At 39.3% G+C, this 27,976-nt stretch overlaps 3 protein-coding genes across 3 annotated transcripts in view; 2 read left to right on the top strand and 1 right to left on the bottom strand.

Annotated features, from left to right (window-relative positions):
• Positions 1 to 352: 352 nt before the first annotated feature.
• LOC106092409 (cytochrome c oxidase assembly protein COX18, mitochondrial) lies at positions 353 to 4,959 on the bottom strand. Its single transcript, XM_013259267.2, has 3 exons — positions 4,319 to 4,959; positions 3,974 to 4,249; positions 353 to 775 (listed from the first exon to the last, which is right to left on the bottom strand). The coding sequence occupies exons 1-3, from the start codon at positions 4,868 to 4,870 to the stop codon at positions 404 to 406; spliced, it is 1,200 nt and encodes a 399-aa protein (XP_013114721.2). The 5' UTR covers positions 4,871 to 4,959; the 3' UTR covers positions 353 to 403.
• A 3,095-nt stretch (positions 4,960 to 8,054) lies between these two features.
• Positions 8,055 to 27,976, top strand: part of LOC106092410 (eukaryotic translation initiation factor 4E transporter) — a 48,435-nt gene continuing 28,513 nt past the window's right edge. Inside the window, exon 1 of the mRNA XM_059360967.1 lies at positions 8,055 to 8,636. The gene's annotated coding sequence lies outside the window, so the exon portion shown is untranslated. The remainder of the gene's footprint in view (positions 8,637 to 27,976) is intronic.
• LOC106092412 (aspartate aminotransferase, cytoplasmic) overlaps positions 9,543 to 27,976 on the top strand; it is a 78,444-nt gene continuing 60,010 nt past the window's right edge. The window contains exon 1 of the mRNA XM_013259271.2: positions 9,543 to 10,030. Within this exon, the coding sequence (XP_013114725.2) occupies positions 9,916 to 10,030 (115 nt within the window). The 5' untranslated portion in view covers positions 9,543 to 9,915. The remainder of the gene's footprint in view (positions 10,031 to 27,976) is intronic.

The following is a 27,976-nucleotide window of genomic DNA, read 5'->3' as shown; positions in this document are numbered from 1 at the left end:
GAGGATCGCCACCTCCACATGAAAATGTGGCTACAAGAGCAACAACAACAATGAAGGCCAATCCCCCACCTCCATTCCTTTAGCGATCCTTACATAGCACATTGCATCCATGACATGACATCCATGACACACCAACGGTCTTGGTGTGTAAGAAGACGATTAACGCTTTCAATGAAAACGAGGAAGTAAGAAGGAGGTCAGTAAAGCCTTCTGTACAATAACGGAACACATAGAAGTACTAGCTCACTTATGCAAAATTGATGAGGTAAGTGTTAGCATCTGGAGAAGATGATGAGACGTCGTAGCATTTCCTATGTGATTGCTTGGCTTAAAAAAAATCAAATACCTTGAATTTCTCGTAACAATTTTTTTAATAAATAAAACTTTATTTTTTTTGGTAACACTATTTTCGTCTGCTTTCTTTTGATTTGCTTTCATTATCGGAGCTTTTATGTGCTATCGTTTGCGAAATTGCACTTTCTTCAGAGGAAGATTTCTCCAAACCGGTACGTTGTTTCATTTTTGTCCATAGATTTTCGTATGGATTTTCCAATTCACTTTTAGTTTTTGGTATTCCCAATGATCTTTTCACACGAGGCGAAGCCAATATTAAATTTTGCACTAAGCCATACGTTGAGGAGGCAACCCAGTACACGGTGAGACCTGATGGTACTGTGCATGCAACAGGAACCATGCAAAGGCTAAGGCCACGGAAAACATTTGTAATGATATTTTGAAAACGTGTTGAGGGACGATTACGCAGCATCGATTGTATCTGAAAAATAGAAAATGAAGAAATCTATGATAAACAAGTAAAAGGGTGCTAAGTTCGGCCGGGCCGAATCTTGTATCCCCACCACCATGGATTCCGCTAAAAATGTGCCTTTATAAACTCAATACGTATTTGAATTATTTTACAACAACCAAATCGGCAATTAATTTCGGCTGTTATGGTCTCAAGTAGTCATATCGGGGAATCGGTATTTAAGGGGCCGATATCAGTATATAGACCAATTCTGATTATACTTGGCCCAGATGTTGGAAGCCATGGCAGAAGTCTTTGTGCCAAATTTCAGCCATGTTAGATGATATATTGATGTAGAAGAATCTGGATTTACCTAGAGTTGAGTACCTTACTACTGTCCTCAACCTGTCTTTGAACACTCTTATACTTCCTGATGTCTGGAAAAAGGGCAGAGTGATCCCGCTACTGAAGCCTGGAGAGAACCCGAGTTTGGCGGAGTCGTACAGACCGATCTCCCTTCTCTCACCAGTAGCCAAGACGCTTGAGGCAACGAAGGCATTCGACACGGTGGTCAGCAATGCCAAACTATTTTAAGACATCGCCAACACGTCCCTCCAGCCAGGCCTGAAACGTTGGGTCGCGAATTATCTGTGTGGTCGCCAGTCATTTGTGGAATTTAGGGATAAGACGTCGAAGCACCGTAGAGTAAAAAATGGAATTTCCCAAGGTGGGATGATATCTCCGGCACTTTTTAACCTTTACCTATTCTCTATTCCACCTCCTCCAGACGGCATAGAGATCGTATCGCATGCGGACAATTGTAAGATCATGGCATCATGCTCCCAAACATTGTAGACATCGGCGATAGGTTGAACGTCTACCTCTACGAACTTGTCTCATATTTCGCTGCAAGAATTTTTAAGATATCTGCCACCAGATCTTCAGCCGCTATGCTCACTACAAATACGCGTGAGGTGAATACTGAGCTGACTGTCATGGTCTATGGAGAAATTATTCCGACCATCAAGTGTCCCAAAATACTTGACGTCACAGTTGACAGCTCTTACACTTTCTCCCCACATGCCACAGCAATTTGCGATAAAGTCAAAAATAGAAACAAGGTCCTCAAGTCACTTGTTGGCAGCACTTGGGGGGCAGACAAAGAAACCTTGTTGGCCACGTACAAAGCAATTGACCGATCTGTGATAAGTTATGTAGCGCTAGTGTGGTCTCGTCAGCTTTGTGACACGCAGTGGAATAATATTCAGATATGTCAGAATTCCGCCCCCCGAACTGCGACGAGTTGTCCCCTCAGTTCTCAGGTGGACCACCTTCATCAGCAGACAAAGATCCTACCAGTGCGAAGACATAACTACATGCTGTCTAAGCAATACTTTTTGGGCTGTTATCGCAGAGACCATCCAAATCATCATCTTGTGGATAGATATCCACCGCCCAGAAGCCTTAAGGTAGCTCTACATGATCTACCGTTCTGTATGAGAAGGTGTGTCTCTAAGCATCCAGATACTCATCCTGACATGTTTCGGAGCGGGTTCTAACTCATTGAGTTGGTAATTCGGATGATTCTCGTGGTGGCAGCTCAGGAGATACTGTTTAGAGAGAAGCTCTCTATGATCTTGAACTTTAAGAATCTTGGTCTCCTCGTGTAGGTGGTCGATGTTTGTCATCTGTGGGCATCCGTCATGGTCCTTAGGACTGCGTTTTAGCAGGCCTACACTTTTTTCCATTGCGTCTCATAGGCGTTTAGACCCTTCTTACATTTCAAGACTATCCGCGAGGTTTTCGTATTAATTTTTATCGCTCTAATAGCCATAGAAGGCCATGTAGCGCAGAGGTTAGCACGTCCGCCTATGGCGCTGAAAGCCCGCTGAATCTGCTTGATTCTGTTGAGTGTCAAGACCCAGGAAGCGAATAAGATGGGGTGCGTCCACAGGAATCTGGGTCTGAGTCAAGTGGGTATGGCTGGGCAATTAAACAGGTGACGTGCATCGTGCGGTCCCTGGTTACAATCGGGACATATATCTTGCACGTCGGCAGCTCAGCAGGAGCTGCATCTGCCGGAACGTAATTGAGCCAGAACCACTCGGGTTTGCCGGGGGAGGTCAATTTCTTCAGGTTCTATGAGAGGCGGTCGTTCTCCAAGGACTACATTCACCCAGTAGCCAAGCAAGTGACTTGAGGATCTTGTTTCTGCTTTTGACTTTATCGCAAGTTGATGTGGCATGTGGGGAGAAAGTGTAAGAGCTGTCAAATGTGACACCAAGTATTTTGGGACACTTGATGGTCGGAATCATTTCTCCATCGTTTCAGGCCTGGCTGGAGGGACGTATTGGCGATCAAATCCTCAAATAATTTGGCATGGCTCACCGTGTCGAATGCCTTCAATTGGTCCTGAGCTGATTGAAGCCACGGCAAGTGAGTGCGGTGATGCCAAAGCTGTTGTTGTACTATGCAGTCTTCGAAATCCATGTTGATGCTCGGCGAATGAAAATTCTCCTACGAGGCTCGGGAGGAGTAATGCCTCAAGCGTCTTTGCTACTGGTGAGAAAAGGGAGATCGGTCTGTACGACTCCCCCAAACTCGGGTCTTTTCCAGGCTTCAGTAGCGGGATCACTGCCCATTTTCCAAACATCGGGAGCTATAGGCTTGTTCAAAGACAGGTTGAGAACAGTAGTCAGGTACTCAACTCCAGGTGAATGGTATGGCAGCTATATAAAAAATTTCCCACAAAGAGGTGTCCCACTGCAACTCGGCTATAAAAAGAAGCCCCCTATCATTGAGCTTAAAACTAGAATCGGACAGCACTCATTGATATATGAGAAGTTTGCCCCTGTTCCTTAATGGAACGTTCATGGGCAAATTTGCAATAGCCAAATTGATATCCATGAGCTTGTTCACACTTGTCAATCTAACGTTAAGGCGGTCGGTTCTAGTACTTCTAGGTAGATCCATGGCGGGCACACTAACTCAATTACGATTATTTCCAACCCTGTGAGCTTGCATGGCGTGGGTTCTTGCTCATCACTGATGTAGATACTCTTTCAAACTTTTATAAAATTCTACTCACAACTGTTTGGGGGTTTCTTTGGGAAAATTTGTCTAGTTTTTGGGGACAAAGGATTCGAAATTTTGGGGAGAAATGACCGAAAAATACTGGCAAACTGGATCATGTACCATATTTTTTAAACCCCAAAAAATGCCACTTACCTCAATAATACCCAAATTAATCAATCCCAACGCCACAGGTAATATATACGAACTATCGACAACTGTTAAATTGGGTATCCAACCAAAACCTCCAATGGTCATTTCCGTAACAACAATTTGAGCTTGTAACGAGGTGGGATCTGGCATCATGTTTATCATGTTTCGCAAAGCCATGGATTGGAAAATCCACAGTGGAATTTGGCCCCATAAAACAATGAATGTCTTTGCAGGATGACAATTGTCGCGCACCACCAATTTATTCCATTGTTTTCTGATCTAGGAAGAAAAAAAACACAACAACAATTATCAAATCTAATTCTCTTAACGCGCTTGCAACAAACTTACCGATCTTTGATAAACAAGTTTAGTTTGTTTTTCAGTCCATTTGAATTTCTTCATTGCCACTGCTGCTTCCTTCTTCAATTCTTCCACAATTGCTGGCATTTCCAAACTTATCTTTTCTATGCGTGCAGTTATTTTATGCTGGTAAATGGTCAATGGTAAAGTAACCAAACTGCGAAACAGAAATGTGGATGCCACTATCGATAGCCACCATGGTAAACCAGTAAAATCGTGTATTTCTATCAAACCCTGTTGCATATAATGCACTGGAGTGCTGGTCGACAGCGATTGATATACACTGGCAAAGAAACCAAGATCTACAGATGATACTGCTTCCGAAGATTCAACTCCTACAACAGTCGTTGAGTTATTTCGCCTAGTATTAGCGTTATGTGCTGATTTAACATTGTTGAGTTGGTTTTGGGTAAGAGCTTGCCTCGCCGAAAGACTACCAAAATTACGTTTTAGCCTTGCACCCACACAATCTAATTGTGTTGCGTTTTTGAAATGTACAAATGTTCTTGTATTCACAATACCCCTAATAAAATGATTCATATTTTTGGAATTTTATTCAACTATTTAAAAATTTCAATCCATATTTTTTCTAAGACTTATTTTTTCCGCAATTTGAATGCATAATAAAAACAACAAACATCTGTTCAATAGAGTTGCCATAGCGTATTTCTTATAAAAGTTTTCTTATGGGAAGTTTCGACTTTAAAACAAATGCTAAGCAAAAATAAAAGCTGTGTTCGGGAACTCAAAAATTTGTGCAAATTTGCACAAATTTTTATTGGAAGTCATTCGCGTACTTTATTTGCCAGCAGAAGAGAGCAAATTTTGACATTTTGAAAATAGAAACCTGCAAATTTCTACTGGGAAAGAAATTTGCAACTTCGAACAGATGTATTGTAAAGGCCATGACATAATTACCAGGTAGTGTACCGTTAACAGCTGAGTACAATTTTTTCTCGCGAGTGCATTATATGTCAACAAGTTTTGGTTGTGTATTATAGTTAAGAACCATAACACACACAAACAACGAAAAATGGCGCGAACTAGTAACATATACAAAATCAGGGTTGCACTAATCACTGATTTTGACAGATAGTGCACTCAATATTGTGTTGTTGGGCAACTGCCACTACCTGCAAATGAACATCTCTTGGAAAAGGTCAGCTGTTTCATGAAAAGCAGCCGTTACATGATAATACAAAATCTAACACCAAAATTGATCAAAAAGGCAGAGGTAAGTAAAAAATTAAATGATTGTTTATTGGTTATCATGAAGCTCCCTTAGCCTAAAATCAGTGGACGCAGCAATTTGTCTAACCACAAAATCCAGTGCATTAGGTGGTTAGCCAAAGGTATCTTTGTCAGCACAACAAGTATACTTTTGTATACGGTGATGGCATGTTAAGCAGTTGTTGGACTACAGCCTTCGAAATGCATTCTAATGCTCGAATGGAAATTGTCCAACGAGAGGAGCGGGAGGAGAAGTCCCTCATGCGTCTTAACTACTGATGAGAGAAGGGAGATCTGTCTGTACGACTCCTCCTTGCTTGTGTCCTTTTCAGGTTTCAGTAGCAGGATCAGACTGTCTATCTTCTAAACAGCGGGTATTATAATGGTGTTTAAATAGGCTGAGGACAGTTGTAAGGTAATCGACTCAAGGCAGATCCAGATGCTTCAGCATCAGTGTAGAGATTCTGCCTGGGACCAGCGCTTTGCACGACTTGGCGCCACGGATGACATTCGTAGCTTCGTGCACGGTTGTTGTTGTTGTAGCAGTGTGTTGTACACTGAAGAACTCCATCGGGCCAATGCGGTACGTACAACCTGCTGCCATGGGATTGCAAGGTAATTTTTGATGGCTGTCCAGCGACACGGAGATCGCGGATATACGAATGGCTTCCCTTCTAGCCTCTCGAGTCAATAAATTGCCAGCATTTTTTATTTAAAAAAAAATTGTTTTCCAAGCAAGCAAACAAAAAACCCAACCAAAACAAAAATCAGCTTTTTTTCTGCAAATTTTCGTTGAAAGCCGTTCGCGTACTTTTGCTTGCAAATTTTTTAAAGAGAGCAAAATGACTTTTTCTCTGCGGCAAATTTTTAACTGGCAAATTTTTACTGGAAAACTATGCGAACAGACCTAATATATATAACAAGGCTGATTTAAAAACGTGGTTTCACGCCAAGATATATTCATTTACGGGTAGTGGCCTAACAACAAAATAGCACTAGCTGTCAGAATCAGTGATTAGTGCAACTCTGATTTTTAGGTCACTTGCGAAAACATAAAGTGGATAGGCCCCATGAACCTCATTAGGGATGTCGAAACTGCCGATTGAAATTGTCATCAAGTAGGAGAAAACGCAAACAAAGAATGAATGTAAAAAGAGAACAAGTTGACAACCTCAGTGCCAAGTACTGCCAAAAATTAAAAAAAAAATGTATTTCGGTTGATCGCTTTGCTTAACCTTATTCCGTGAAACTTGATAGCCGGTCAGGTTTAACGGAATTAAGATGACAGATTTTTGTTTGCATTCTCTTTTGGCTGGTATTATGTTCGCTTTTCACAGTTAAAAACCCTTTTTTCACCATTACTTTTTTGACACATTTCGAAAATAACAATTTTATTAAAATTTTACCATAAGTAATTAGGGAATGTCCTACTGAATGGTATCAGCAGGTTTTTTTGTTTTAAAATCTATTGTCTCCAAAAAGTAATCAGCGAAAAATATCGCGAAAAACGAATAAAGTACCAGCCTTTTGTTGTTATCTTCTTTCTCGCATATTCTCTGCTCGTGTACGCACACATATACACACACGCACACAAATTTATTTGTGTGTTGGCAAAACGTCGGTCAGCTTGATGAAATCAGGGCGGATCTGTTCTGTTGAATATTCAGATTCAGGAAATCTGTGACTAAAGCTTATGTGTGACTTCATTCCAAACGAAAATGCCTATTAAATTATTACGAAATCCGGCAGACTCGTTTCTTTGTCAGAATACAAACAAAAGTCAAACAACAAACACAACAGTATTGAAGCAGAGTTGATTCGGCGCATTTCGTGAGCATTGAATTACATTTGCAATTAAAATTGTGCGAAATTTATCCTGATGCAACGACGTGTCATTACTATTTTGCTCATAGAACTTAGCATTAAAATTGTGCGAAATTTTTCCTGATGCAGCGACGTGTCACTGCTATTTTGCTCATAGAACTTGTACGAAATGTGTCCGCATTATCTTCGTCACCATTTTTTTATAGTTCGTGTGAAAAGTCGAAGTCGATTGGCCACCCTGTTCACGAGCCGATCGGTCCTTTAGACCGGAACGAGCTTGCGCACCTGCAGGAGCTTAACGAGGATTGCCACTTCCGCATGAATATGTGGCTACAACAACCATACAACAAAAAAGCAGATCACAACAAAAACGCTTAAAAAAAAAATCCCTGTTGACAAATGTAAATCACTTGAATCTTAGTGTAAACGGATTTTGGAGATTATCTCAAGACAATTGGTTTTCGGCTCTAGTGTATACATGGTTTAACAAAGGAAAAATTAAAATATATTTTTGTCGATATTTCATCTCCCAAATAAATATATACACACTGCTCAATATATCCTTCACATCTGTCTTGAGTAACATTAATCTCACCGGCGGCATTTAAACGTGAAGATATTTTTGACATACGCTGGTGTTTGATAAAATGAATTAGGATAGGATGATTGAAATCGAAGAACTCGCGAAAGCAGCTGTTAATATCTAGGTAGACAAAGAACTTGCGGACGAGAAAAAATATTTGTAGCAGTCAATAAATTTTATTTTATTTATAATTTTGCATCACATTCGATAATTGGGAGTACAAGGCGTATGGATTTTATGGAATAAATGTTGTAAAATGCACGGTGAAAGTGAAAAATGATCTGAAAAGTTGAGACGCAATGCAGCAAATTTTTCTTTTATTTATTCGCCGTAAGTCCCTCATGCCTTATTGTGAATGAATGAAAAAATTGCCAAGTATTAACCGAACACGAAACGAACGAACAGCGAATATCACGCAGCAAAGAGCAAAGAATAGATTAAGTGCAAAAACAGAGCAGCAGCAGAACAAAGAAGAAGATAACCAAGAGCAAACACTACGTGACCCACTACATAAGCAGAAGGAGTGTGAACGACAAAGCTGCTGTCCATTTGCAGATATAAGAATAAATTTGGTCATATAATCAGCTGGAATTTGCGAAAAACATCGAGAACATCTCCAGGATAGAGGAAAAAGTATCCAAAAATAATTAGAGCAAAGGTTAATCAGCGGTAAGTGAAAATTTATGTTGAGTGTGTGTGTGTGTGCGTGCGTGTGAGTGAGACGAATGCAATGTAAAAAATTTCTTCAATCATTCACAATGGGTTGTCTGTGTGTTTCCTATTGTGGACGAAAAAGCACCATGAAGTGCAAAATAAAGAAAAAAAGAGAAACTTAAAAAGCAACAACAAAATAATATTGAAACAAAATTAAGCGAAAACAGATATAAATTGCAAAAGGCAGCATAATTATTGGGGCCCACAACAAAGAATGGATAATAAAGAATATTTTGGTGGAAAAGCAAATTGTCGAAAAGAATATTCTAAAACTTAAAATTTTATGTTAATGGCCAACATATACATATCGTAAGTGTAAGCTTTTGTGTTTTTTTTTTATCCAGTGTGCGTTTTTGATTTTGTTTGAGAGCGTTGTGCAAAGTGGTAGAAATTATAAAATCACAACCTCACGGCAAATATTGATTGTCCAACACGCACCACTATCAATTGCTATACACAGACACTATGGTGTTCCAATTAACATTCACATCCGTCACAGCAGACTAGAAGAACGACAACAACAAAAACTAGTTCGCAATAGACGCTGCTCAGTCGTCATCAAAGCGTTGCCGTTATATTCATGTTGCTTGTGCACGTTCTTGTGAATTGTTATCAAAAGAGCAGGGTAAAAAAAAAACAAACGAATCCCCATTTCGTCCTCCCCCTTTTGTTGTAAGCAGCACTACACCACAATTCAGTTAATTTGTGTGTGTATTTTTGTTGTTTTTTGCACTTGACGTTTGGGCTCTTTCGCTGCCGACGCTCCATCCCGTCGTCTTACGTTGTTCCCACTACATACATAAATATCTTTCAACACATATATTAGTATTCATTCATTCAGTTATCGCCCCTTAACGTTCTAGTTCTGGTAGTGGTCGTCAGTCTGTCATATTGCACGGTTGCCAGTTGAACGTATTGGAGTCGTAGTCGTCGTTGTCCATAATTCCAAATCGAAGTCCTGTTTTCGTTTTTTTTTTTTCAACCAAAAAAGAAAATTATTTCCACATTTTTTTACATATAAAAATTAATTTTAATTTCGCCGGTTTGCTTTTGGCCGTTGCTGCTGTTGTGTACTGTCGTAATTTGTTATTTTTTCGAAAGTTCAGTGGACTTTTTCGGCGTTGCTTTTTGTTAGCCATAAATACTCGGCAAGTCTCAAAGGAGTTGTAAAGAATTTTACGTCTTTGGGTGTAGTTCTGTAATTTACAAATTTCGTTGTTGTTAATATACCAAAATGTCGAGTTCAATTTTTGCTGGTGTCGAACAGGGTCCGGCCATTGAAGTGTTTGCCTTGAACCGTGCATTCCAAGAGGATACAAATCCCAAAAAAGCCAATCTTGGAGTAGGAGGTAAGTCCAAAAAAAAAAAAAACGACAAACTATTCGCGGCTTTCTCAAATTTACCTTTTGTAAGCTGCTTCATTCATCATACGTTATTCTTAGTACTTTTTTTGCCATCATGCTGACTACCCGTGGGAGCTCACCCATACAGATACACAGGTATATCTCATCATCATGCGTTGTGTCCCCATCTGGATACCCGTGTTCGTGTGGCGCTGTATATTGGTTGCGCACATGAGTTTCTGTGTTTTGGGGGAAATATTTGTATGTTATTTTGCAAAACTTTTCTCATATTTATAATAATTTTTGCATTTCACTCTATATTTATTTATATACAAATGAGTTTGCTCTCATCCTCTCTGCCTATGGAGGCCCCCACTAACAATAGTAGTGAGGCTCTTATGTGATTTTATGACAACTTTGTTTTTTGTCTTTGAATGTTTCCATATCATGAGCAACGTAGTTGTTTGTGTGAGATTTAGAGGTCATAGTAAAGGTCATATGGAGAAAAGGGTATACTGGAGAGGGCCGATTTATATTTTTTGTTTACAACAATAGATGGCATATTACTGAAAAGCTGAGTTGTAATTTTTTGTTCCTTCTGTTCTGACAACTTCCTTCCTGAATAATTGTCGAAGCAATTTGGCTGGAAATGCAAGCCATTGAGAGTGAAAGCGTTTAAAGGTTGTTTGTTACGAAATGCCAAAAGGAAATGACAAATATTTTTGACGTTAATGAGTATAACATTCAAACATGAAAATCATTTAGGAATGTGGATATTTGCATTTATGCAAATGCTACATTTTTGTTTATGTTCCAATTTAGTCAAAAAATGCTTTGCGGGTTCCATACCAACTGATCTAAGAGTTGGTGTGAAACCTACAGCTGATTTCTGTTTTTGCCAGCAGGAATAGATGTGCTGTTTTGAAAAGTGATTCTCATATGATAGTTTCGTTTGTATCACACGACATGTATAACTCAATATAGGACAACTACAGGTCGTGTAATAGAGCCTTTAGATGTATTGAATATAGTATCATCCTGGGGGATGTCTTACAGAAATAGTTTATATGTGGACTTTGTAAGTGGATGAGTGAGGCTAAGTACGACCTCCTTTCCAAATGTCTTTCCTGATGCGTGTAGGCTTGCCAGATGGTCGGGATTAGTCGCGATTATCCAGACTTCTTGTGGCTATCCCGACTCTCGACTATAAGACAAAAAATATGGGAAAATCCCAACTTTAAGAGTAAACACAATATTGAATGTTAAATACGAGGTACGTTCTTTTGTGCAATCAATTTTGTATATTGGGAGCACTTGAGTCACTTCTGTTTGCCCATGCGTGTGTCCGTCTGCCTGTTTGCTCTAAAGACGCTTCTGTTTTTACAAACTATGCTATTGAACTGAAACTTGGTACAGCTTTCTTTTTGGCCCCGTTTCATCCCTAAAAGGAGATATGGGATGAAACTTCAAACCGATCCCCTGATGTAACTGACTAATCCCATAGACGTCTCAATTTTGAGCCGATATGGGCGAAATTTGGTACGTCAAGTACACTTATACCCTCCAATATTCACACGACTCCCTATACCACCTCTTTTCATCCGATTTGAAGTAAACCTTCCAATAAACTCACCATATAAGAACTTTCAAACCGATCCCCCGCTATCATACTTGAGCTGCCATTGGTCTTAAGCAATATCCAATATTTGGAAATCCAATCCAACATTCGGAAATTAGCAATTTTTTACTTTTTTTTGTAAATAAAAACCAAATTTTGACTTAGGGGTAGGGTCTTAAGAGAATCCCGTTTAATCCCGACTGCATGCTTTGATGAACTGGCAACCCTAGATATGTGTAGTGAGTAGCTTGTGATAATTCTAAGATATAAGACCATCTGGTCCTGTTGCAGATGGATGGTCGATGTTTGCCATCTGAAGCCTGCCTTGGCTTGTCATATCGAGCTTGATAGGCACTCAGTATTTAAGCAAGAGCCGGTGCCGTCCGGCCTCTACTGAGACTATTCACTCGATATTGTGGATTGTCCGCGAACGTAATTGCAGTTACTCATCTTAAATTAGCTTGCTGGGATCGGTTAATCCAGTTCTAAGAAGTCAGCAAGTCCACCGTAGCGCAGAGGTAAGCATGTCCGCCCATGACGCTGAACGCCTAGGTTCGAATCCTGGCGAGACCATTACAAAAAATTTTCAGCGGTGGTTTTCCTCTCCTAATGGTGGTAAAAGTTGTAAGGTACTAAGCCATGTAAAACTTCTCTCCAAAGAGGTGTCACTCTGCGGCACGCCGTTCGGATTCGGCCATAAAAAGGAGGTCCCTTTTCATTGAGCTTAAACTTGAATCGGATTGCACTCATTGATATATGAGAAGTTTGCATCTGTTCCTTAGTGGAATGTTCATGGGCAAAATTTGCATTTGCAAGAATTCTGCAACATGTGTGGAAAGCGCCCGGAGTGATCTGGAGTCGAGCAGAATTTGCTGTGGTCCCTGGTTACATCTGGAATATAAATACAACACGCTGGCATCAAGCCTAGCGGTGGCGTTGCATCTGCTGGAACGCAATTGAGCCAGAACTACTTTGATTTGCCGAGGGAGGCGTTCTGCTTCAGATGCAATGACTGGCAACAGTTCTCCAAGGGCTTAATAGCTGTTGGACGCCTTGCTACCTTTTCTGCGTGAATGCTATCTAGACCCGCACAAAACGCAGCCTGATCTAGAGATTCTCCCTTGTATCACTGAATCTCACGCTCTAGATCGGCAATGGACACTTTTTTGGCTATGTGTGCGTAAGTACAATTATTTTGTTGTAGACACGATATGACATTACAATACTACCAATGTGAAAATTGTTTAAATATAAATAAACTTAATTTGAAATATGTTTTCCAATCTACAAAAATAGTTGCCTGCGAAGACACAAATTACAAATTACTTCATCGTTATATGTGTGTTTATGTTGCCGAAGATGTACTGAATAATTTTTGTGGTTAGTTTTTATTTCTGCTAGTGTAAAGAGAGCGCACTCGCACCAAAAGAGACTACGTTGCTGTTGGCACCAATTTGCCCACCATTGCTCCAGATCATGTAGATCTACCCGGCACGGGATAGCTGTGTGCACCACACAAGCTGGAACTTTGAGGTCCGATCTGTGTTGCGTTCTTTGCTGTCACGCGAAGCTTAGCTGCGAGCTACCGAGCGCGTCCACATGTTCCGTATAGTGGAATGTCTCTAACGAAGTAGCTGCAACGGCAGTCGCGGACAATCAGTGGTAACGAGCGGAGAGTCTAATGAGAGGTCGGGTGGCACCGGCTCTTGCACAAATGCTGAGTGCCTATGGTGCTCGTGGATCTTGCGACGTTCGGTCCTTTGGACCGGCAGGAGCTTGCTCACCTACAGGAGCTTCACGAGGATCACCACCTCCACATGAAAATGTTACAACAACAACAACATGTAGATCTATCCTGATATCTCTGGGCTGTGGATGGTGATTGGGATGATCTCTGCGATAACAGCGGAGTAGATACTGCTAAGATAGCATGTAGTTGTCCCTTCGACGGGTATGATGCTTATTTCCTGATGATTTCGTCGCAGTACGTTGGGCAGGATTCCGACAGAATATCGGCTATGTATAACATAAAACTTTTAATGCTGACGATGGAGTGAGCAGTGTGAATGAAGATTTATGTAGCGTATATATTAAAATTTCTGCAGCGAAATAAACAGTAATATGGGAGAGGTAATAGTTCAACCTCACTCAGATACCATCAACGAGCTTGCCATGATGCTGCAAATGTCCGCATGTGAAACGTCTTCGATGCTGTCTGGAGGGTGTGGAATAGAAGAGAGGGAAACGGTAAGCAGGGTGGAAGATACTACCCGCCTTGCGAACTCACTGTTGCACTTTAAAGGGCTTCGACTTCTAATATCTGAATTCCACCATCGACTGGCGACAAAATCCTATATTTACGGCCCCTATAGAAAGATTTGTTATTGATGTCTTCAAAAAGCTTGGCATGACTGCCAGTATCGAAGCCTTTGGAGAGGTACAGAGCCACGAGAATCGTCCTGTCGCATGGCCTGAACTAATCAAGACCACGGTTAGTACATGTTGAGTGATGGCGTGTAAAGCAGTCGTCATGCTGTGCAATCTATGGAATCTGTTATTGTTGTTGTAGCAGTGTGTTGTACACTGAGGCAGCAGACTCCGAAAGACTCGATTGGCACAGCAAAATGATTTTTTTTCTCACCAGTGTAAAAAACAACCCCTACGTCATTTTTACACCTCAACATAGGAGATTGCTCACCATCATTCGACACACAAATAGATGGAAAAGTGGCGCAAAAATGTTAAAAGTATGGCATTTAGTATCAAAATTAAAAAGTGGCAACATGCAAAAAAGTGTCAAATTTGATACTATAGTGGCACAACCGGTTGGAATCGATGTTGGTATTCAGCAAATTGAATTTCTACCAATAGGATCGTTCCTCAAGCATCTTGCAACTGGCGAGTGAACGGAGATCTTTCAGTACGATCCTCCTTTACTCAGTTCATTTTCAGGCTTCAGTCGGTCTGAATCGCACTCTAATGTGTGTCGTTCAACTAGCCAATCCATACCTACCTCTTACAGGGAATGCCGCCTCATTATTTCTCGATTTGTTTATGGTTTGTCGTGGTTTGTGTAACTAAGTGAAGCAGACACCCATGCTTTTCCGCTGGCTGAGTTGGTAACTTGCTCGGATTCCCTTGGCGCATGACGAAGGTTCGATTCCTACCATATACTTTGGGTTGTCGTTATACGTATGTTGCTGCTCTGTCCAAAAAGCCTGTCCCAACTCATTTAAAAATTTAATTTTATGAAAGGACACATTGGGACAGTGTCTTCTCATTTTTTGCTTATCTTTAAATATCGTCATCTGTTTTATTATGCCAATAAAAATCTAAAAGACTTGAATTTGACACACTCACTAATAAAGAAAGCTAGAAGTTTCTCTAATTAAATTAACGAACTTTTTTACGAAAGGGCCAACAAATGTCTGTTTAACTTTGCAATAAATACATACCGTTTAAAAAACCGAACAAGGTGACTGCTCTTGTTTTATCTCAAGTGTCAATGTTCGTTAAGCAGTTATTACATCTTGACAGTTGTCGAGTATGTACTGCCGCAATAACACCATATGCCTTTGACCGATTAGATTTTTTTAATTATTTCAGCTCCCGTCAATATATAAAGCAAGCAATCAGAATAAATTAATTTAAATACAAAAACTTGTTAGCAAAAAATAAAAATTAAGGTTAAAAAAAAATCCAAAAAGCATATTAGAAATTTTACCTTTATTGAAATATTGGGTTCCCCAAAAAGTAATTGCGGATTTTTCATATAGTCGGCGTTGACAAATTTTTTCACAGCTTGTGACTCTTTAATTGCATTCTTTCGTCTGTCAGTTATCAGCTGTTACTTTTAGCTTGCTTTAGAAAAAAGTGTAAAAAAATTTTATTTGATTAAAGTTCATTATAAGTTTTATTAAAAATGCATTTACTTTCTTTTTTAAAATCCGCAATTACTTTTTGGGCAACCCAATACTTTCAATTTCCATTTGATAATGGAATTCTACTTCGCTCATACGACTGCAAAGATAATTCAAAATTACCGGGAAATTTTTGTGCTTTCAAAATTTTACATCAAATGCCAAGCTTATGTGTCGGAAATTGAATTTACAGCAAATTTAAAAAGAAATGAAAGAAAGAAGGATACACTCATTGGAAGCTACGACCTCCCAAACCTAATATACGTGCATTACGCCATAGTTTCCTTCACGGGAAAGAAAATAATGCATATTTAGAAAATGCAAACGACGCAAACTGCATGTAATTGAGAGTAGAATTCTGCTTGCGGCATGTTCTTAGATAATTCTAATATTCACAAGCGCCACCAACCAGTGTGCGAAGTTCAAATTCGTTATCTGTATATAATTTATCTATGCGACTGCTGTGGTCAGTGTTGCCAAGTTTTGAAAATTATGATCATAAAGCACTTTATGAATTCCATTCGTTTTCGGATGTTTTACTTAAATATAAGCCCCAATGGCTTTCCACAACAAGTAATCCACTTATTATGGCCCATCTGGTGGACTCTTTTGCTAATTGTACGTAATTAATCAAATCCTTTTACTTTCAAAATATTGACATTTTCGTTTTTATACCCTACACCACTACTGTGGTACAGGGTATTAAAAGTTAGTGAATTTGTTTGTAACACCCAAAAGGAAGCGAGATAGACCCATAGAAAAGTGTACCGATCGGCTCAGAATCACTTTCTGATTCGATTTAGCTATGTCCGTTTGTCTGTCTGTCCGTCGGTGCATGTTAATTTGTGTATAAACTACAGATCGCAATTTTCATCCGATCGTCTTCAAATTTGGTACATACATTTTTTTCGGAGACGAAGCCTATTGAAATTCGAAAAAATCGGTAGAGTTTTGGATATAGCTCCCATATATATGTTCGTCCGATTTTCAGTAATAATGCAATAAAATTGTCATTTGTCAACCGATTCTCTCGAAATTTGGCAGGAGAGATTTTTTTCGGCACTACTGGCTAATTTCATAGAAATCGGTTCAGATTTGAATATAGCTCTCATATATACATATCGTCCGATTTTCACTACTAGAGCCAGCGCAAGCGCATTTTTGTACCAATCTTTCCAAAACTTCGTACAACGCCTTCCTCGACGACTATCACAATATCTGAGAAGTTTGTTCAAAATCGCTTCAGATTTAGATACAGCTGCCATATATATGTTCGTCCGATTTGCAGTAATAATGCAATAAAATGGTAATTTGTTTACCGATTCTCTCGAAATTTGGCAGTAAGGATTTTCTTATGACTCTCAATATTACTGGTGAATTTCATAGAAATCGGTTCAGATTTAGATATAGCTCTCATTTATATATATCGCCCGATTTTCACTCCTTAAGCCATTGCAAGCGCATTTATTTACCAATCTTTCCAAAACTTCGTACAACGCCTTTCTCGACGACTACCACAATATCTAAGAAGTTTGTTCAAAATCGGTTCAGATTTAGATACAGCTGCCATATATATGTTCGTCCGATTTGCAGTAATAATGCAATAAAATGGTAATTTGTTTACCGATTCTCTCGAAATTTGGCAGTAAGGATTTTCTTATGACTCTCAATATTACTGGTCAATTTCATAGAAATCGGTTCAGATTTAGGTATATATATATATCGCCCGATTTTCACTCCTTAAGTCATTGCAAGTGTAATTATTGAGCAATCTTCCCAAAACAACAACGCTTTCCTCAACGACTTCCACAGTATCCAAAAAGTTTGCCTAAAATCGGTTCAGATTTAGATATAGCTTCCATATATATGTTCGTCCGATTTGCAGTAATAGTGCAATAAAATGGTAATTTGTTAACCGATTCTCTTGAAATTTGGCAGTAAGGATTTTCTTATGACTCTCGACTTTACTGTTGAATTTAATAGGAATCGTTCCAGATTAAGATATAGCTGCCATATATATATATATATATATATATATCGCCCGATTTTTACTTCTATGGTCACTGCAAGCACATTTATTAACCAATCTTGCCAACATTTTGTACAGCACTTTCCCCGATGACCACCACAATATCTAAGAAGTTTGCCAGAAATCGGTTCAGATTTAGATCTCATATATATGTTCGTCCGATATTGAGAAATATGCAATAAAGTGTTCATTTGTTAACCGATTCTCTCAAAATTTGGCAAGAAGGGTTTTCTTATGTCTTCTTATATTACTGGTGAATTTCACAGAAATCGGTTCAGATTTTTATATTGCTGCCATATATGTATTTCGCTCGATTTTATTTTCACTTCAAGGGTCACTGCAAGCGCATTATTGACCAATTTTGCCAACATTGCACACAACTCTTTCCTCGATATCTAAGAAGTTTGCTCAAAATCGGTTCAGATTAAGATGTAGCTCCTATATATATGTCCGTCAGATTTTGAGAAATATTGCAATAAATTTTGTCATTTGTCAACCGTATTTATTACAGTTTGAATATATTTGCTCCACATTTGATACGGATAACCTATCTGACCGAGGTCCATCAAAATTGATTCAGAATTAGATAAAGCTCCCACTTTGTACCTATAGTATGGGTGTAGGGTATTATAAAGTCGGCACCGTCCGATTTTTGCCTTTCCTTTCTGGTTTTTTATTGGAATTTCATTGTGATTTTCAAATCTGAAATTTGCTTTTCATTTACTTAAACACCTAACGCCAACCACTTTCGATTGGATAAGCACTAATAAAACATTTGGTTATTAGCTCTCCTAAACCAATTACTGTGGTACAAAAAGATGTTTACTTTGTGTTTTTTTTATTTTTTCTTCAAATTCCAATAATTAGAAATTATAACAGAAACTGAGAAGTTTTTTACAACCAAGAAGTATTTAAAAGGTTACAATTTCTCGTTTTCATATCCAAAATGTTTTCACACAACACTCAAATGTAAGTAGAAGATCAATCATATGAAAAACCAAGACTTGAATGCCGTTGCGTTATAACATTTTTTAAACACTAATCTTTTGCAAATATAAATGAAAGGCAAAAACAAGAATCTTCTTCATATCCAATTTAAAGTTCTTTCGATAATATACTAGTTAATGGTACACCGGACAGCCACCCAATTGTATCATTGCTCGCACTCTATATTTGGTCTGTCCATGCTCTGCGATTCAAAATGTGAGAGCAGTGCATATACCGAGTGGAAGAGTTAGTTTAACGCTCACACCGGCTTATTCGAGTTGCAGACTGGCTGCAAGCCGATGATCGGAGCCAGCAGAAGAAAAAAGGTGAGTTCAGTTACGGGAGCCGGCAAGAAGAGGTTCTCATAGAGAATATTCGGAAAGCGAAATTGGCTCACTTTTTTATACCCACCACCGTAGGATAGGGGGGTATATTCATTAGTCATTTCGTTTGCAACACATCGACATTTCAATTTTCGACCCTACAAAGTATATATATTTCTGATCGTTGTAAAATTCTAAGACGATTTAACCAAGTCCGTGTGTCTTTTCGTCTATCCGTCCGTCTGTTGTAATCACTCTATAGCTTTCAAAAATTGAGATATTGAGCTGAAATTTGGCACAGATAAATCTTTTTGATGCACACTGGTTCAGTTCTTAAACGGGCCAAATCGGACCATATTTGGATATAGCTGTTATATAGACCGATTTTCCGATAAAGGGTCTAACGCCCATAAATGCTTTAATTTTCGTCCAATTTCGCTGAAATTTAAACAGTTAGTAGTTTTAGGCCTACCGAAATCTGATCCAAATATGGTCCGTATCGGACTATATTTATATATAGCTGCTATATAACGAATCTGCCGATAAAGGGTCTGAAGCCCATAAAAGCTCTATTTATTACCCGATTTTGCTGAAATTCGAAACAGTGGGTAGTTTGAGGTTTCCTGATATCCGTCCCGAATATGGTTCGGATCTGACTATATTTAGATATAGTTGCCGTATAGACCGATATCCCGATAAACCAGTTTTTAACCAGTTTCGCTTAAATTTGAAACAGTGATTTGTTTTGAGCCTCCCGATATCCGCCTAAAACATGGTTGAGAGCGGACTATATTTGGATATAGCTACCACATAGTCCGATCTGCCGATAAAGGGTCTGAAGCCCATAAATGCTTTATTTTTTAACCGATTTTGCTGAAATTTAAAACAGTGGGTAGTTTTATGCCTCCCAACATAGGATCTAAATATGGTTCAGATCAGACTATATTTGGATATAGCTGCCATATAGACCGATCTGCTCTGAAGTCAATAAAAACTCTTTTTATTACCCGATTTCGCTGAAATTTGAAAAAGTGAGTAGTTTTAGGTCTCCCGATATCCATCCCGAATATGGTTCAGATCTGACTATATTTTGATATAGCTGCCATATAGACTGATCTCCCGATAAAGGGTCTGAAGCCCATAAAAGCTTTTTTTTTACCGGTTTCACTGGAATTTGAAACAGTGGGTGGTTTTAAGTCTGCCGACATCTGATCCAAATAAGGCAAAGATTGGGCTGTATTTAGATATAGCTGCCATATAGACCGATCTACCGATAAAGGGTCTGAAGCTCATAAAAGCTTTATTTATTAGCCGATTTTGCCAACATTTTGTACAGCGCTTTCCCCGATGACCACCACAATATCTAAGAAGTTTGCCAGAAATCGGTTCAGATTTAGATCTCATATATATGTTCGTCCGATATTGAGAAATATGCAATAAAGTGCTCATTTGTTAACCGATTCTCTCAAAATTTGGCAAGAAGGGTTTTCTTATGTCTTCTTATATTACTGGTCAATTTCACAGAAATCGGTTCAGATTTATATATAGCTGCCATATATGTATTTCTCTCGATGTTATTTTCACTTCTAGGGTCACTGCAAGCGAATTATTGACCAATGTTGCCAACATTGCGCACAACGCTTTCCTCGAAATCTAAGAAGTTTGGTTAAAATCGGTTCAGATTTAGATGTAGCTCCCATATATATGTCCGTCAGATTTTGAGAAATATTGCAATAATGTTGTCATTTGTCAACCGTATTTATTACAGTTTGAATATATTTGCTCCACATTTGATACGGATAACCTATCTGAAAACATCCCCCGAGGTCAATCAAAATTGGTTCAGAATTAGATAAAGCTCCCACTTTGTACCTATAGTATGGGTGTAGGGTATTATAATGCGGGCACCGATTTTTGACTTTTTTGATTTTTTAACAAGCTTTTATGCACAATCGATCTAAATCTAATTTAATTGCTTTACAACATCATCAATAAAAATGTGGATCACATGATTTTGTTTTTATTGTTGCTGAAATGGAGAAAAACTGGTTGGTTTATTGAGGGTTGTTAAATTTTTTGGTGTTTGGGTTTTTTTATTTTTGCTTTTGTTTTTAATTTGAACGCTTAAATGTTTAAAAACCCCATTTTAATAAAAGTATAAACATGCACATGTATATAATTATATATTGTTGCGTTTTTTTGTATTCAAAAAGTTTTTGTGAAAAAGCAAAAATTTGCATTTCCTCTTCTCTGCTAAATCTTTTACATTTAAAATTTTTATATTTAGATGTTTACAGCAGAGCGAGGACTAACATTATCGGCTATGACGCTGAATGTAGTGATCCTCGAATACAGTAAATAGTCTTAAAAGCTCCCCTGCGCTGCAACTTTCCTCAAATATCTCTGTGGTCTGGCTACTCCGAATCGATGATTTTTGTCACGTTCAACCATCACGTTAAGGGATTTGCTTGACATTCGCAAGGGATTTGCTTGACATTCGCAAATCCCTTAACGTGAGGTTGTTGAATTCAGAAACACTTCCTTCCTTCAGAGATTTAATGTATGTCTGGCTCTCTGGGAGAGAGCCCACCATCTCTTATGACATTATATTATAGTCAATCTATCACATGTTCATTTGCCAAATTCGCCGCCTGCTACATAACAAAGTAATCATCTAACATACCTTACAGGAAATGGGACAGGTCCCAAACCTGTCACGGGATAGATCCTCTGGTAATAGGGACCGGTCCCGGTCCCAGTCCCAGTTCTCACCCCTCACATGGAAAATACCCATCACTTTTACAAGGGTTTGTCGCTCGAGGTGACGAATTGCTCCAATTCTAACGCCGTAGGATAGGTCCTGGGACAGGATATCTACAAGTATTTTTAAGGGAGATAACATTAGTTAGCAGATATATTTAACGGAAAAGAAGTTCTTAACAATAATTAAGCGATTTTTTAAAAAATAATTAATCATAAGTTAGAGAGTTGAAACTGTCCTGTGACAGTTAACTAATTCTCCAATTTAGGACCGGTAAAGTTGGGGCAATTGACTACACATTCCCCGTAGTCTCTATTACACGGCATGTAGTTGTCTTATGATATGTCAAATTTAGCACATGTTGAGTTGTACGTGTCGTGTGATACAAACGAAACTAACATATGAAAATCGCTTTAGGACGTGCTCTTTTTCTTCTGACAAAAACAAAAAAATCATCTGTTTTTGTTGTCAGTCGAATGAAGGCAACCCCAAATTAAATTGTTTTCACAAATTTATGATTTTACCGAGTTTCTCACAACTTTAACAATTTTTACGCATAAAAAATCAGCTTTTGCTGAAATTTTTATGTCATACGAAAATAACATACAGGTGTGGTAGCAAAAATGATGAATCATATGTAAATTGACAAACATTTTCATTTATATGTGAATACAAAAAGTGACATAGGACATCTACTTACCGTGTAATAGCGCCTTTACTTTTTATTGCCAGGGATATTGTTGTTGTTGTTGTTGTAGCAGTGTATTAAACACTGAGTCGGCAGCCCTTGCCGATAAAGAACTCCATCAGGTCAATCCGGTACGTACAACTGGCTGCCATGAGATTGCCAGGGATATTGGATTTTCAATTGGCTCCATTTATTTTTATTTTTTTATTAAATAGCGGCTCAAACATTCCACGTGATATAAGGCATTGTAGCAAGGAAAACACATTTTCCATAACCGTTGCTTGACCCAAAAAAGGTTTCTTCTAACCTTATAGCATTTTTTCTATTCATAATTTCATTTAATTCAGGGCTGTAGACAGGATTCACAAATAGAACGTTAGGTCACATGCGAAATCATAAAGTGGATAGGCCCCATAAACATTATTAAGGATGTCAAATCTGCCGATTGAAAATGTCATCATATATGAGAAAACGTAAACAAAGAATGAATGTAAAAAAGAGAATAAGTTGACACACTCAATGCCAAGTACTGCCAAAAAAAATTGTATGTCGGCTTATCGCTTGGCTTAACCTTATTCAGTGTGTAAAAAGGGGGCTGGGGGTCGTTGGTGACAGCAGCTGGATTTGGTGGAGTCCAAGAGAGATGGTGGAGTGCACAATTGTCACCAATACCCGGAGGGAATTTGTGGACTGTATTTTGTTGTTTTGTATAGATGACAGAACCCCCAACTTACGTGGCGGGTATGGAATGTATGTGGATATTATAATTTCTCAGTATATGAGAAAGTAGAAGTTGGCGCCAAAGAAAAGAACAAAGTGGGGAATTTCGTTGGAGTTCAAATGTCTTTTATGGGAAATAATTGGATGCTCACCGTTGGGGATACAAGTAAAAAGTGAAGTAGTTTTGGTTCTATGGCTCACCAAGAAATCTATGACAGATATTTAGATAAAATTCATAAATACAAATAATTCACAATAGGGTTAGTTCAAAGCTACAAAAGATTAATTCTTTATTTCCATTGATTTTAAAACTAGAGTTTAGATAGGTGAGCCATAGAACTAAGAGTCAGTTATATTCAAATTCAAAATAGTTAAGTCTAAACATTGAGTTTAGACATGCTGCCGGGCAACAAAAAGTTATTTTGGTGTCAACAAAGCACGGAAGCCAAGGCCCGAATTGCCTCAGACAGAATCTTCTGGTTTGCCGCTGCTACATTATTGTCTGGTGTCGTTTGACCCGTGTTGCTGTTATTGTAGGCTGCTCTGTGAAGACTGCCAGTCGTTTTGTGCTTGGTGGTTTTCCCATTAGATTGATTCGGTTTGCGATTGATGTAGTTAGGATGCAGTAAAGTATTGTGGGGCCTGGCACAAATACGGCACATGTTTCTGGATCTGCAGTCCCGAAATCTATGGCTTCGTGCCAAGCAATTCGCACAGTAGGTTTCACGTAGGACGAAAATGTTCCTTTGTTTTGGGCTCATACTTAAAAATGTAGGGCAAACTTTAAGTGCATGGAATCTATCGCATAGTTTGCACCTGTAGACATTTGGGGAACGTGACCGACGTGTAAGGGATGATCTGAAATGGTGTATATGAAATTAATGATAGAATGTTGTGGGTTTGTTAGTATGATATGTTGTCGCTGTGATTCAAAGGGTTAGATTTTGTTATTGGGGTTCGTTGGAGGTATCCGAAAGGGGTAAGTAGCACAATTTGGATATGGGTCTATTAATAATTCCAGCCTCTGTACGCACATCGGCTATACGGACATTCGCATCAGGTCCAGGATACGTTTTTACAATTCTTCCTAAACGCCATTCATGAGGTGGAAGCAAATCGTCGATTACAACAACTAAATCGTTAATATTCAAATTTGGGCTTTGTCTTTGCCATTTATAGCGCTTGTGCATTGTCTTCAAATAATCTTCTTTCCATCTAAGAGCAAATTGATGGTGAAGAGCCTTTAATTTCAACCATTTATTCACCAGAGATAATTTGGGAGAAGTGGGCTCTGGAAATGCGAGTAAAGGAGCGCCTTTAAGAAAGTGACCCGGTGTCAGGGCAGTAAGATCCGATGGGTCCTCTGTTATTGCGGAGATGGGGCGAGAGTTTAAAACTCCTTCGATTCGAGCAAGAAGGGTTGTAAATTGCTCGAAGGTGAATCTATGGGCGCCTGCTAATTTCCTAAAATGGGTCTTAAAACTCTTGACGGCTGCCTCCCAAAGGCCACCCATATGAGGAGCATGAGGTGGGATAAACTTCCACTCAAACCCATGGATTGCATACTTTTGGGATATATTACTGGAAGCCGAATTGAGAAAGTGTGAGAACTCTCTTAGCAAAGCTCTACTAGCCCCAACGAAGTTGCGACCATTATCTGAATATACTCTACATGGGAGCCCTCGCCTCCCTACAAATCTGGCAAATGCTGCTTCAAAGGCTGCAGCCGATAAATCAGAGCAGGCTTCGAGGTGAATGGCCTTTGTGCTGAAACATACAAACACACATACATAGCCTTTTATGATGGGTGCTCTCCTTAGGGTGGAACTCTTGAGTTCGAAAGGGCCGGCAAAATCAGTCCCGATGACATGAAACGGTGGCGATAGTGTGCAACGATCTGGGGGTAAGGGTGACATTATTTGGGAGCTTGGCCTGTGCCTGTAAATAGTGCAGGTTTTGCATTTGTGTATAATACCTTTGATCCTAGGTTTTAAACGTGAAATATAATATTCGGTTTGTACAAACCTGCACATTTGGTTACATTCAGCATGTGCTAGGAAGATATGCAAATGAGATAAATATAGACGGCTAAAATCGGAGTTTCCAGGCAGTATGATTGGATATCTTTCTTTATATGGCAAAAAGGAATAAGTAAGACGACCGTTCACTCGCAATATTTTGTCTGTGTCCAAAAATGGGTTTAAAGAAAACAATGTGCTCTTACTAGATATAGGTTGTGAGTTCAAAAGAGCATCAAACTCACTGGGGTATGCCTGTTTCTGAGTGAGAAAGATTAAACGTCTTTTGGTCATTTCTATTTCGCTTTGGGAAAGTTCGATTTTACTAAACGTGTGAGAGTTTCTTAAGTTGGGACTGGTGTTATAGAAAAATCGAAAAATATAGGAAATAACCCTTAATGCTCGCGCATACGAAGAAAACCTGGAGAGGATGTCGTTTTCTTCAGTTGACGTAACATGGACCTTAATGACTTGTTTCGACAAGTCGGGAATTATCGGGTTTCTGCTAGGCCAAGTTGATTCGGGATTAGTCAACCATGATGGACCCTTCCACCAGAGATTGTTGCCCATGAGATCGGAGGGCTTGCAACCTCGAGTACCAAGATCGGCTGGATTGTCATGAGTTGACACATACCTCCACTTCGCGCCATGGGTGAGTTCATGGATCTGGGAGGTGCGATTTGCAACATAGGGCTCCCATGACCATGGAGGTTTGGACAACCACCCGAGAACAATTGCTGCATCTGTCCAAAGTGTAACGGAGGCAATGTCCCTTTTAACAATGTTCAATACGAACTTTATTAGCAATGCCAGCAGAAGAGCTCCGTTAAGTTCTAGTCTGGGCAAGGAAACATGTTTGAGTGGGGCTACTTTACTCTTGGCAACGAATAAGTTCGAAAAAACAGTAAATGTGTTTGTCTGACACCGAAGATAAACACATGCACAATACGCACCTTTAGAGGCGTCACAAAAGCCATGAATCTCGAGTGTGTCATTGGGAGCGTATTGAATCCATCGTGGTATCTCCACTGCATTAAGGCCTATTAAATCAGATTGTAAATTATTCCAAGTATGAAGAGACTCAGGGGATATTTGGTCATCCCAGCCTGAATTCTCTAGCCAAAGCTGCTGCATAAGCATTTTTGCTCTGATAATAATTGGGGTGATCCAACCGGCGGGATCGAACAACCTCGCAATACAAGACAGCACTTGGCGTTTCGATATTTGCACGTGAACTTCAGTCTGAGTAGTGGAATAGGAAAATTTATCAGTTAAAGCATTCCATTTGATACCTAAAGTTTTTGTAGAACTAGATTCGCAGAGCTTAAGCAAGTCTAGATCATATAGGTCATCACGAGGGAGTCCTTCGAGTAGCTTGGGATCGTTCGCTGTGATTTTCTTTAGTGGAAATCCAGCCGATTTTAGAACTGAAATTAGTTTTCTTCTTGAGTCGACAGCTTCTTCGATTGAAAAACCACCAAAAAGAATGTCGTCAACATACGTTTCATTGCGTAAAATGTTAGTGACTTGAGGGAACTCCTTTTCGGAGTCTGCGGCGAGTTGCAGCAAGGTGCGAATTGCCAGAAAGGGGGCACAATTTATGCCAAAAGTTACTGTGTTTAATTGGTAGTCTTTTATTGGGCCTGTAGGGTCAATCTGAAAGAGAATTCTCTGGTAGGGTCTATCATCGGGATGTACCTTTATTTGTCGATACATTTTTTGTATATCTCCACTATAAACGAATCTGTATCTTCTCCAATTGAGAACGGTTGCTATTAGATCTGTTTGTAGAGTGGGTCCAGAGTGGAGGACATCATTAAGCGAAAACCCAGAGTTAGTTTTGCGGGATGCATTGAATACGACCCTAACCTTTGTCGTCTTGTGGTCAGGGCGCACTACTGCATGGTGAGGGAGGTAAAATGAGTAATATTTACCTTCAGAGTAAATCTCTTCGGAAGCAGTTTCTTCCATATGATTCATAGAGACATATTCGTTAAGAACCGTATTATACTGTTCCTGTAACTCGGGATCTTTAGACAGACTTCGATCCATTCTAGTATATTGGCCAAGCGCAAGGAATCTTGAGGAGCCAAGGCTTATGTCTTGTGGAAATTCTTCCTTAAAGGGGAGCCTTACAACATATCGCCCATCTGCATCGCGAGTTGTTGTTTTTGAGTAAAATTCCTCACAATATCTGGCTGATGGTGGTACCCGGACACTAGAAGGAACTTCCTCCAATTCCCAAAATTTCTTGAGGATCTCACTAAGATCATCTCTTTCGCGGGGGACTACCTTAGTAGTGAATGAGCTAATAGTTTCTACGGTCACAGGACCACTTAGGACCCATCCGAAAATAGTGTTATACGCAGAAGCTATTCCACAAATATTCTTCTTGATTCCATCTAGATTGATGAAACGCTCGCAGTCATTACCAAGAATGAGATCAATATTTGAGGACTTATTAAAGTTCGGATCCGCTAGTTCAAGTTCTTGAAGTTCTGGGGTGAGAGGGAACTCAAACGACACAGATGGTAGCTTCTTTGTGACTTTGGGCAAAACAATAGCGGTCAAATTGCACCTTATATTATGCCTTTTTGAATAAATGACAATATCGCACTCTTTGTCAGCCCTCTGAGTAGAGGCACCAATACCGCCAATTTCGAAAAGAGATCTGCGATAAGGGATACGTAAAAGGTTTCTGATTTTCTCGGAAAGGAAAGTTCTTTGAGAACCAGAGTCAATCAGAGCTCTGACTGTAAACAATTCGCCCTGATTCTCAATCTGTACCAACGCGGTACGAAGAAGAATTGTCTCATTGTTGTGAGAAAAATTAGCCTGGGTTTGTGAAAAGTTCTTAGGCGAAGTTGAAGGCGCTGAATTATCAGTTG

The sequence above is a fragment of the Stomoxys calcitrans genome, chromosome 1 (assembly GCF_963082655.1).
Source record: "Stomoxys calcitrans chromosome 1, idStoCalc2.1, whole genome shotgun sequence".
In the NCBI taxonomy this organism is placed as follows: domain Eukaryota; kingdom Metazoa; phylum Arthropoda; class Insecta; order Diptera; family Muscidae; genus Stomoxys; species Stomoxys calcitrans.
The sequence above is the reverse complement of the archived record's forward strand: the minus strand, read 5'-3'. Positions and strand labels throughout refer to the sequence as shown.

Excerpts from the sequence above, each read along its gene's own strand:
- LOC106092409 (XM_013259267.2), bottom strand. The coding sequence starts at position 4,870 with ATGAATCATTTTATTAGGGGTATTGTGAATACAAGAACATTTGTACAT. Across the intron at positions 4,250-4,318 it reads AACTTGTTTATCAAAGATCG|ATCAGAAAACAATGGAATAA; the intron begins GTAAGTTTGTTG and ends TTTTCTTCCTAG. Across the intron at positions 776-3,973 it reads TTAATTTGGGTATTATTGAG|ATACAATCGATGCTGCGTAA; the intron begins GTAAGTGGCATT and ends TCTATTTTTCAG.